Source organism: Erinaceus europaeus, chromosome 6 (genome assembly GCF_950295315.1).
Source record: "Erinaceus europaeus chromosome 6, mEriEur2.1, whole genome shotgun sequence".
Lineage (NCBI taxonomy): Eukaryota > Metazoa > Chordata > Mammalia > Eulipotyphla > Erinaceidae > Erinaceus > Erinaceus europaeus.
The window spans coordinates 49,911,214-49,924,149 of NC_080167.1; the positions used below are offsets into that span (position 1 = coordinate 49,911,214).

General features: G+C 38.5%; 1 protein-coding gene across 6 annotated transcripts in view; it reads right to left on the minus strand.

Annotated features, from left to right (window-relative positions):
* Positions 1-12,936, minus strand: part of USP6NL (USP6 N-terminal like) — a 181,635-nt gene that overhangs the window by 33,832 nt on the left and 134,867 nt on the right. For all 6 annotated transcript variants that reach the window (XM_060192149.1, XM_060192146.1, XM_060192150.1 and 3 more), the window contains one exon: positions 4,754-4,861. In XM_060192149.1, coding sequence (XP_060048132.1) covers positions 4,754-4,861 — 108 coding nt within the window. The remainder of the gene's footprint in view (positions 1-4,753; positions 4,862-12,936) is intronic.

A 12,936-nucleotide genomic window follows, 5' to 3' on the forward strand; every position in this document is an offset into this window, starting at 1 on the left:
TCACAAGTGGTGAAGCAGGTCTGCAGGTGTCTATCTTTCTCTCCTCCTCTCTTGATTTCTCTTTATCCTACCCAACAACAACAGCTATAACAACAATAACAATTAAAAAAAAAAAAAACTACAAGGGCAACAAAATGGGAAAAATGGCCTCCAGGAGTGGATTCCTAGTGCAGGCACCGAACCCCAGAGATAACTCTGGAGGAAAAATAGAGTCATATGGTGACTAAAATATTTTTGTATACTATTCCTAATAAAAGTTGATCAGAAGACATTATACAAATTTAGCTTTAAAAACAACTCTCTAGAGCTAGTAAGATAGCTAACCAAGGAAGGCACCTACTTTGCCATGCACATGACCCATTTTCAAACTCATGCTAGGTGCTGTGGTATCTATCTTTCCCTCTCTTTTCATCTGAAAAAGTCTACAACAGTGAAGCTCCAGAAACAAGTACCCTCACCCCCAATAAACTGATCTATTTGTTCTTCAAGTATTTTTATTTAGAGGTAACAGGTAAGATGTTTCAATTACTGTTCTACAGTGCTCATGAAAAAAAGAGCAAGTGTTGAAAGACAGAAATAATTGGCAAAGACATGATAAAACATGATTTAAAATAAAGCGTAGCTGAAAGGGAGACAAAACACTCAGCTATATCTATAGTATCCATTATCCTTTTTAAAAAAATCTTTATTTATTGGATAGAGACAGCCAGAAATCAAGAGGGATGGGGGGGGACAGAGAGGAAGAGAGACACCTGCAACACTACACCACTTGTGAAGCTTTCCCCCTGCAGGTGGGGACTGGGGACTCAAACTCAGATCCTTGTGTATTGTAGCATGTTTGCCATGTGCCACCACCTGGCCCCCAGTATCCATTATCTTAATAACAAGAAAGTCTAGCATAAAAAAGATCTCATGACAAAAGGAAAGCCTAACTAAGCAGGCTAAAAAAAAAAAAGTTAGATCAGAAAAGTTCTTTATGTCCCCAAATGTTTACAAGCTGATGTGTGGAATACTGAGAATGAAGCATATATGTCTTTATCTACATGAAAGGCGGTAGAGGATTTTATATTTCTCTCTGAGATCAGGTGGGCTGAGACCTATGAGTTACAAAGTAATGTAAGAACAGACACTTTAAAAGAAATGCAATCTAGGGGGAGTCGGGCTGTAGTGCAGCGGGTTAAGCGCAGGTGGCGCAAAGCACAAGGACCGGCATAAGGATCCCGGTTCGAACCCCGGCTCCCCACCTGCAGGGGAGTCGCTTCACAGGCGGTGAAGCAGGTCTGCAGGTGTCTATCTTTCTCTCCTCCTCTCTGTCTTCCCCTCCTCTCTCCATTTCTCTCTGTCCTATCCAACAACGACGACAACAACAATAATAACTACAACAATAAAACAACAAGGGCAACAAAAGGGAATAAATAAATTAAATAAATATTAAAAAAAAGAAATGCAATCTAATGAACCTATAAATCTGAGGGCAGAGCACAGTAAAAAAGAGTTTAGATAAGAAAAAAAAAAGAGCAATATTTCTGTGAGTTTGGCTGACAAGGTGACTAAGTCATGCTATGGCTAAAGATGGGGTGCTGACCACTCTGCATGGACTCTACCAGGTGAAGGAGAGACAAATAACAGTCAAATGCATCCAGGGGAAAGACAATAAGAAAACAGGAGGAAAGAGCAGCAGTTCAGGTGCCAGCACAATTTCAGCAACTGAGAAAGTCTCCATAGATTAAAAAAAAAAAAAAAAAGTAGTCGGCCCTATTGAATTTCTAGAGGAGAACAGTTTATACCAATCTGAAAGAGCTGAGAGTAAGGGGAGTTGGGTGGTAGCACAATGGGTTAAGCTCATGTGGCACAAAGCACAAGGACCAGTATAAGGATCCAGGTTCGAGCCCCTGACTCCCCACCTGCAGGGGAGTTGCTTCACAGGCGGTGAAGCAGTCTGTAGGTGTCTCTCTTTCTCTCCCCCTGTCTTCCCCTCCTCTCTCCATTTCTCTCTCTGTCCTATCTAACAATGATGACAACAATAACTACAACAACAATAAAAAACAACAAGGGCAACAAAAGGGACAATATATATGTGAACTTTGAAAAAAAAAGAGTGAGAGTAAGAAACACTGGCTGAAAGGAGGGTTTGATTAACTAAAGAAAGGAGGTCTTGGTTAATTAGAGAAAGTACAAAATAAAAGATCTACAACAAACAGTGTTAAAAGCTTTAATGTACTGGTGGTCAAGACATTCTGATTGCTGTGATCATATGACTGGCTTTTTATTAAATGGTCCTTTCATATTAACTAGTCACTGGATACTTTATATATTTATTTGCCACCAGGGTTATTGCTGGGGCTTGGTGCTGGCACTACAAATCCACAGCCTCCAGCAGCCATTTTTTACATCCCTCCCCTTCTTTCTTTCTATCTTATTGGATAGGACAGAGAGAAACTGAGAGGGTGGATAGCGGGAGAGAGGAAGATAGATACCTACAGACCTGCTTCACCAATCATGAAGCTTCCCCCTCCCACAGGGGTAGGTGGGGAATCAAACCTGTGGAAATTTTTATTTTATTTAGAAACAAAAACTAAAATAAAACAGAAAAATCACAGTTCTAACATTGCCTTGTGTACTGCATTGATTAGTGTTTAATAAAAATTCATGTTTACGGGGGGTTGGTTGGTAGTGCAATGGGTTAATGCACATGACGCAAGGACCAGAATAAGGATATCGATTCGAGTCCAGTGAAGCAGGCCTACAAGTGTTTTTCTCTCCTCCTCTGTCTTGCCCTCCTCTCTCAATTTCTCTCTGTCCAATCTAACAATAACAACAGCAATAGCAATAATAATATAACAACAAGGGCAACAAAATGGGAAAAAATGGCCTCCAGGAGCAGTAGATCTGTAGTGTAGGCACCAAGCCCCAGTAATAGACCTGGAGGCAAAAAAAAAAAAAAAAATCATGTTTACGCAGAACACTAGAATGTGGTCCAAAGTGGTGACAGTGATTCTGTGGTGTGACACCAAATCAAGAAAAGGTGACACTGGAGTGGGTGGAGCCTGAATGTAATGTCCACTATGTTTTCTATGAGAGATCCAAGACGCATAAAGAAAGATGTGAATTCTTTTTTTGTTGTCACCAGGGCTTCACTGCTTTGGGCCCAACTTTTTCAGACAGAAAGAGAGAGAAAGAGGGAGAAAGAGAAAGACACCACAACACTGAACATGGTACAGTGGTGGCCAGGCTCAAAACTAGGTGTATAATAATGCAGACACCCTCTGAGGTGAATTATCTCACCGGCTCTAAACTGTATCTAATCAACAGTCTCTATTCATTTTTTAAAAGATAAAGAAAGAGAGGCAGAGAGAGAGAGAGTGAAAGAGACCATAGCACTGAAGCTTCCTTCAGTGCATTGGGGGCTGGCCTCAAACCTAGATCACACACACAGCAAAGTAACTGTCACTATCCCAGTGAGCTTTTATTGCTAGCCCTATAAATAATCTGAAACCTGGAAATCCTGAGACAAAGTCATACATCTGCACAAGACCCAAAGAGCTAATTTTAAAATGACAAACTATTTAACCAGTATATATAACCTTTGATCTTACTGAAATTTATTTATTTACTTATTTATTTATTTATTTATTTATTTATTTTTGCCTCTGTGGTTGTTGCTGGGGCTCAGTGCCTTCACTGCAAATCCAGTGTTCCTGGAGGCTTTTTTTCCCCTTTTCTTGCCTTGTTGTTTATTGCTGTTGTTGTTATTGTTATTGCTGTCATTGTTGGATAAGACAGAGAGAAATCAAGAGAGGACGTGAAGACAGAGACAGGGTGGGAGGAGAGAAAGATTGACACCTGCAGACCTGCTTCACCACTTGTGAAGTGACCCCCCCTGCAGGTGGGGAGCCGGGCGCTAGAAATGGGATCCTTATGCCAGTCCTTACTTTGTACCATGTGCACTTGACCCGCTGCACTACCACCTGCCCCTCCCCTTATTGAAATTTTGTTCAGATGTAAATAGCATACTAATTTGTATTTATTTCATATAATATGACAAAGAAAAGAAATAACTTCTAGATATAAATTTCTTATTCCTTTCTAAGGTGAATATCAAATTTAGGTCTAGAAAGAATACAACTAAGATGGTATGAAGGTAAATTTATTTAAGGAAAACATTATTGCTATAGAGTCAAAAGTTCTATTAATAAATAATAAAGTCTAAATAATAATAATAATAATGTCTAAACCTGCCCTGATTATCTTGGAAGGGTTACCTTTTTAGAAATTAGAGCAGCCAACATAAGCAGATAGCTGGTGGGCAGAATAGACTCTGCTGTTATTTTTCCACAGACTCTAGATGTGACACTGGAAGCTACTTCATAAATATTAAATTGCAAACAAGCAAGTAGAATCAAAGGGTAATTAATCAATTTTTCTTATGAATGTGCTGCAACACTGATCATTTCAAGTACTTGAAACGCACCAGACGAGATCAGGTGCCTCCAGGGTGATATGACCATAGACTGAAAAGCAGTTGATTAATAAAGAAAATAACACTTCCACCAAGGTATTGGTTTAAAATTTAGGAAACTTAGCAAGTGAATTACAATAAATGGAAACAATCAAGAAAACAGATAATAGACCTATAAAACACAACATAATGTAATCTAAACGTTGGTATGAATTATCTCACATCACACTGAAAGCTAAAAGAAACATTTTGCTTTTCAACTTCAAAATAACAATGTTGGCATTAGACACTCACATTATACAGGTCCCTGGTCTCTTCTTTCATTTTAGGGATCTCCAGAAGCAGAGCCCAGACTTCACCTCTGAGTTGGAGTGGGATTCCTTTGTAAATTCTCCTATGAAACTATAAAAGAAACACAAATTGAATTTTATAAAATGAAAACATTTAATCTCTTAAATCAAATACGTGTTAACCTTTTGTTTTCAAAGTATCCAAGGAAATTCACTGACACATTTAAACATAATACATTTGGATTCTATCATCTCTAATTGTCAAATCCCAACAACCAGATACCTACCCAAAAGGAATAGACTATAAACAAACAGTACATTTATCTGCTGAATTTTAACAACATCATAACAGTCCAATTTAAGAAGTGATTTTTAGAATTCAGTCACAGAAGTGGGGAAAGAGCATAGTAGTTGTGCAGAATTGCAACAAGAGGTCACAGGTTTAATCTCTAGACCCACCAGGGGTTTTTAATTTTACTTTATTTTGCCAAAACTAAGCAATGCTCAAAAATTCAACTGCAGGTTTATTTTATGAATGTGCTGCATGAACTTCTCTAAATCAATACGGCTGCCTGAAATGTACCTTGTTTCCAGTATCGTCATTTGCCAGTAAAATCAAGAAGTCCATTTCAGCCATGTATATTTAAAAATCCACCAACAAAAACAACAACAAATTTCCTCCATCACCTAACCTAAAGTTTTCAGCACTACTTTCTCACCTTAGTGATTTCAAAAGACAAATGTGTTGGCACGTGTCATGTCAGCTGCAAGTGAGTAAGTGTCTCAGTTTAACAACTTTGGCTCAGCTCAGTGGTCCTTGGAAAAACTACAAATGTACACCAAGCAAGTTCATTCTCTGAGCAATATGCCTGCTCTTTTTTATTTTTTAAAGGTATGTTTATGGTGGGGGTAGACAGCATAATGGCTGCAAACAGACTCTCATGCCTGAGGCTCCGTCAAGTCCCAGGTTTAATCCCCCACACCACCATAAGCCAAAGCTGAGCAGTGCTCTGGTTAAAATAAAATAAAATTAAAATTAATAAATAAATAAAAAGGTTTGTTTATTTATTGGATAAGAGACAGAAATTAAGAGGGGAGTAGGGAAAGAGAGAGAGACCTGAAGCATTGCTCATGAAGCTTTCCCCCTACAAGTGAGGACTATGAGGCTTGAACCTGGGTCTCTGAGCCTGTAATGTGTGAGCTTGACTAGGTGTACCACTGTCTGGCCCCTAAAACATTCCTGTGACTTGAAAGCCTTTTTATTTTTTAAACCAGAGCACTGCTCAGCTCTCGTTTATGGTGGAACTGGGAGTGAAACTCGGATCTTGGTGTCTCAGGCAAGAAAGGTTTTTTGCATAATCACTGTTATCTATCTCTGGCCCTCCCTCCTGCTCTTAATGCCTCTTTTGTGTCCTTTTATCATCCCTACTCCACTGGCATGAGTCTCTGGAGTCTAGATCGAGAAACATATTTTATACCTTCCACAAGGTTCTATGGCCTCATAATTGCAACCTACTTCCTTTCAACCTCTTTTTGACAAACACTGGAAGGGAAGATAGAAAAAATAAAATAAAAATGATGGATCAACAAAAAAGAGCTAAAGTGTGGACAGAGGGTCTCTTTTTGTCACTATCAGGCTGGAGGCCTTGACAAATTTCTTTCTAACCATTGTGCTTTCATCTTCCTATCAATAAAACGAAAACCAAAATGTTGGCTAATGAGTCCACTAGTTATTGGGGGTAAATAATTTGATTATGGTGGGGTTATCTTTATCTACTATAGTGTGGTCATAGTTCTGGTTCTGTTTTCCTTTCATAGGCTATAATTCCTTAAGCCAGAACGATTGGGCAAAGGGGGCAGTCACTGTGATAACACAGGCAAAACAAACAGCCATCACAAAAACTCTGATCGTTTAATCTTATTGTCTCAAAATCCAAGCAAGTCTCTATCAGAAGTATAATTTCATCTCAAGGTGTTTTTTAGAAATTTTTTTGTATTACTACTATGAAAGTAAGGAATATGAGGAGGGAAAATTTATACCTGCTCTTAGAAGAGAATAAAATACATGCTACTTTTTGCTTCCGTGCAATTTAAAAGTAGGTATGAATTCAAAGTAGCAATTCTTTCTGAAGGTGCATTCTGTTTCCACTCCAAATTGGACCATATACTTCAAGTGACCCTAGCATTATAGTTGTTAGAAAGTGCTTTAAAATGATACATCAAAGAAATCATCCAGTTAAACTCTACCTAATGAGAACTACATTAGCCAGAGCTACTGTCAGAATAATAGCCTAGTGGAACTGTCTATCCTCCTGAGAGACTTTCACATTTTTATAGATCAAGTCATATAATATAACATATAACATCAAGTCATATAATTCTACAAATATTTTACTAGAGCAAATGTGAGACTTTAGTCTAAAGCATAGGAGCAATGGACAGAAATGTTTCCTACAATTACTATGTTCAAACCTTTGCACAAAGACATTAGGTAAAGGGGGCTGGGCAGTGGTGCACCAGGTTAAGCACACATAGTACAAAGCTCAGGGACCCTGGTTCAGGTCCTTGGCTCCCCTCCTGCAAGGCAGCGGTGTGTGTGTGTGTGTGTGTGTGTGTGTGTGTGTGTGTGTGTGTGTGTGTGTGTGTGATCACTAATTTTCCCAACTTTACTAAACTAAAGCCCTCTGCTCATGGAATCTAACATAGTACTTAGTGACTGCATATCCAATGTCAGGTACTATTCTTATTTATTTTTAATTTTTGCCTCCAGGCTTATTTCTGGGGCTTGGTGCCTGAAATTTGAATCCACTGCTCCTGGAGGCCGTTTTTTGCCCTTTCGTTGCCCTTGTTGTTTATCATTGTTGTGGTTATTATTGCTGTCGTTACTGTCGTTATTAGGACAGAGAGAAATGGGGGGGGGAGAAAGATAGACACCTGCAGACCTGTTTCACTGCTCGTGAAGAGAACACCCCCTGCAGGTGGATGGAGAGCTAGGGACTCGAACCAGGATCCTTATGCCAGTCCTTGAGCTTTGCGCCCTGTGCACTTACCCCACTACAGCCCGACCCCGTTAGGTACTATTCTATGTGCTCTACATGTTAAGGAAATGCTTTGTATAGTCACTACAATACCTGACCTCTGTGTTACAGATGAGTAAAGGAAGGCAGGAAAGACTAAAATCCCAGAGTCACAAAGCCACTTCATTTTACAGATAAGGAAATTGAGGTGGAGATGTTAGCAGCTCTGAAAGCATGGTCTGTGAGGTCAAAACTATTTTTATAATAATCCCAAAATGCTCCCTGCCCTTCTAATTGTGCTAATAGGCAAGAGGAAAGCCTTCACCATCCCAACACAAATCACAGCAGCAGTCACTGCACTTACTATAAAGTTCACGAAGAGTCGGTTTCTCTTCAGAAAGCCTTGATGAAGCAGCAGAAAGTGTTAATTCTACTCACTCTCAGCTCTTGAGTTATGTCTTATTTAAACAATACTCAATGATAAATGGGCTGTACACACAGGGCAGGCCAGTGTGGGTCTCAAGAAAATGCCCTTAAAAAACTATTTAAACCATAATCTAAATCAATCACTTTTCTGGTAGGACCAAAAAAAAAAAAGTATACTACTTAAAAAAAGATTAACTAAGACCCCATAGCTAAAAAGATTTAGGTAGAGAACAGACATATTCTCAAAAACAAATGAAGACTGTCACTTTCAGGAAATACTGGCAGTACCTGCTTCCACTGAAACATATGACCTATTAAGCAACACTTAGAATTCCTAAAAGCTTCTATCACCATCAACTTCACAGTGATAATGGAAAGAAACTAAGTTACAGGTAACATAAGGTCTCCTATAAACAGTCAGACCACCATAAGTAGGCCAATTATCAGAACACTCTAAAACTCTGTAAGAATGGAGTTAAAATACCTTCAATCTTTGATATCAATAAATATCAATGGCCTGAATTCACCTATTAAAAGGCACAGAGTAGGAAGATGAATCAGAAAACACAACCCAACAATATGCTGTCTACAGGAAACCCACTTAACTGAGCAAGACAAACACAGACTCAAAGTGAAAGGATGGAAAACTATCATACAGGCCAATGGCCCACAAAAAAGGGCAGGAACAGCTATTCTCATATCTGACATGACAGACTTTAAAATAAATAAAATTAAAAATGATAGGGATGGACACTACTTAATGCTCAGTGGATAAGTCAATCAAGCAGACATAACAATTATTAACATCTATGCACCCAATGAGAAGCCATCTAAATACATCAAACATCTACTGAAAGAGCTACAGAAATATATTAACAGCAACACAGTCATAGTAGGGGACTTCGACAACCCTCAAATGGACAAATCATCCAGGCAGAAAATCAATAAAGACTTGAGGGAGCTAAATGAGGAGGTAGATAAACTAGAACTATTGGACATTTTCAGAGTCATTCACCCCAAGAAACTGGAATACTCAAGTCCACATGGAATACTCAAGTCCACTGGAATACTCAAGTCCACATTCTCAAGGATAGCTCAACAGTACACTACTTAACAACTACTGGATCAAAGAGGAAATAAAGGAAGAAATCAAAATGTTTCGAGAGTTTAATGAAAATGAAGACACAAGCTATCAAAATATTTGGGACACAGCTAAGGCAGTACTGAGAGGGAAGTTCTTAGCTATACAAGCACACATTAGGAAACAAGAAAAAGCACAAATAAACAGCCTGATTGCACATCTTAAAGACCTAGGAGAAGAAGAACAAAGGAACCCTAAGCAACCATAAATAACTAAAGTTAGGGCAGAAATAAATAACACTGAAAATAAGAAAACCATACAAAAGATCAACAAAAGTAAATGTTGGTTCTTTCAAAGAGTGAACAAAATCGACAAACCTTTAGCCAGACTCACAAAACAAAAAAGGGAGAAGACCCAAATAAATCGAATAGTAAATGAGAGAGGAGATAATCACAACAGACACCACAGAAATACAACATAACATGTGAGGTTTCTATGAACAACTCTATGCCACCAAGCTAGAGAACCAGGAAGAAATGGACGATTTCCTAGATACCTACGAACGTCCAAAACTAAGTAAACAGGAACTAGATAACATGAACAGGCCCATCATAGCTAATGAAATTGAAAGTTATCAAAAACCTTCCCAAAAATAAAAGTCCTGGGCCAGATGATTTTACAAATGACTTCTACAAAACCTTCAATGAACTAATGCCTCTACTTTTAAAAGAAAAGAAGATTGAAGACACTGGAATACTCCCTGCCAGCTTCTATGAAGCCAACATCACTTTGATACCAAAAACAGACAGGGACACAACCAAAAAAGAAAACTACAGACCAATATCTCTGATGAACACAGATGCTAAAATACTGAACAAAATTCTAGCCAACCGGATACAGCATTATATTAAAAAGATTGCCCATCATGACCGAGTGAGGTTTATCCCAGGTATACAAGGTTGGTTTAATATACGTAAATCAATCAATGTGATCCACCACATCAACAAAAGCAAGACCAAAACCACATGGTCATATCAATAGATGCAGAGAAAGCCTTTGACAAAATACAACATCCCTTTATGATCAAAACACTACAAAATGGGAATAGATGGAAAATTCCTGAATAGTGGAGTCTATATAGAGCAAACCTATAGCCAATATCATACTCAATGGGGAAAAACTGGAAGCATTTCCCCTCAGATCAGGTACTAGACAGGGCTGCCCACTATCACCATTACTATTCAACATAGTGTTGGAAGTTCTTGCCATAGCAATCAGGCAGGAGCAAGGAATTAAAGGCATACAGACTGGAAGAGAAGAAGTCAAACTCTCCTTATCTGCAGATGACATGATACATAGAAAAACCTAAAGAATCCAACAAGAAGCTTCTGAAAATCATCAGGCAATATAGTAAGGTATCAGGCTACAAAATTAACATTCAAAAGTGAGTGGCATTCCTCTATGCAAACACTAAGTTAGAAGAAGTTGAAATCCAGAAATAAATTCCTCTTACTATAGCAACAAAAATAGCAAAAAATCTAGGAATAAACCTACCCAAAGAAGTGAAAGACTTATATACTGAAAATTATGAGTCACTACTCAAGGAAATTGAAAAAGATACAAAGAAGTGGAAAGATATTCCATGTTCATGGGTTGGAAGAATTAACATCATCAAAATAAATATACTACCCAGAGCCATCTACAGATTTAATGCTATCCCCATCAAGATGCCAAGCACATTTTTTTAGGAGAATAGAACAAATGCTACAAATGTTTATCTGGAACCAGAAAAGACCTAGAATTCCCAAAACAATCTTGAGAAGAAAGAACAGAACTGGAGGCATCACACTCCCAGATCTCAAATTGTATTATAGGGCCGTTGTCATCAAAACTGCTTGGAACTGGAACATGAAAAGACACACTGACCAGTGGAATAGAATTGAGAGCCCAGAAGTCAGCCCCCACACCTATGGACATCTAATCTTTGACAAAGGTGCCCAGACTATTAAATGGAGAAAGCAGAGTCTCTTCAACAAATGGTGTTGGGAAAAATGGGTTGAAACATGCAGAAGAATGAAACTGAACCACTATATTTCACCAAACACAAAAGTAAATTCCAAGTGGATCAACGACTTGGATGTTAGATCAGAATCTATCAGATACTTAGAGGAAAATATTGGCAGAACTCTTTTCTGCATAAATTTTAAAGACATCTTCAATGAAATAAATCCAATTACAAAGAAGACTAAAGCAAGTATAAACCTATGAGACTACATCAAGTTAAAAAGCTTCTGCACAGCAAAAGAAAACACTACCCAAACAAAGAGACCCCTCACAGAATGGGAGATCTTTACATGCCATACATCAGACAAGAAGCTAATAGCCAGAATATATAAAGAGCTTTCCAAATTCAACAACAAGAAAACAAATAACCCCATACAAAAATGGGGAGAGGACATGGACAGAATATTCACCACAGAAGAGATCCAAAAGGCCGAGAAACACATGAAAAAATGCTCCAAGTCTCTGATTGTCAGAGAAATGCATATAAAGACAACAAAAAGATACCACTTCACTCCTGTGAGAACGTCATACATCAGAAAAGGTAACAGCAGCAAATGCTGGAGAGGGTGTGGGGTCAAAGGAACCCTCCTGCACTGCTGGTGGGAATGTAAATAGGTCCAACCTCTGTGGAAAACAGTCTGAAGAACCCTCAGAAGGCTAGAAATGGACCTACCCTATGATCCTGCAATTCCTCTCCTGGGGATATATCCTAAGGAACCCAACACACTCATCCAAAAAGATCTGTGTACACATACATTCTTAACAGCACAATTTGTAATAGCCAAAACCTGGAAGCAACCCAGGTGTCCAACAACAGATGAGTGACTGAGCAAGTTGTGGTATACAATGGAATACTACTCAGCTATAAAAAATGGTGACTTTACCGTTTTCAGCCAATCTTGGATGGACCTTGAAAAATTCATGTTAAATGAAATAAGTCAGAAACAGAAGGATGAATATGGGATTCTCTCACTCTCAGGCAGAAGTTGAAAAACAAGATCAGAAGAGAAAACACTAAGCAGAACCTGAACTGGAATTGGCATATTGCACCATAGTAAAAGACTCTAGGGTGGGTGGGTGGGGGGAGAATACAGGTCCAAGAAGGATAACAGAGGGCCTAGTGGGGGTTGTATTGTTATATGGAAAACTGAGAGATGTTATGCATGTACAAACTATTGTATTTACTGTCGAATGAAAAACATTAATTCCCCAATAAAGAAATTAAAAAAAAAAAGAAATGGTTATGACCATTTTCAGGTCATCTTGGATAGAGCTTGAAAAATCATGTTAACTGAAATAAATCAGAAACACAGGATGAATATGGGATGATCTCATTCACAGGCAGAAGGTTGAAAAACAAGATCAGAAGAGAAAACACTAAGCAGAACCTGGACTGGAGTTGGTGTACTGCACCAAAGTAGAAGACTCTGGGATGGGTACGGGGAAGAGTACAGGTCCTGGAAAAGGATGACACAGGACCCAGTGGGGGTTGTATTGTTATGTAGAAAACTGAGAGATGTTATGCAGGTACAAACTATTGTGTTTACTGTCAACTGTAAAACATTAACCCCCCAATAAAGGAAAAAAATGTTTAAAAAA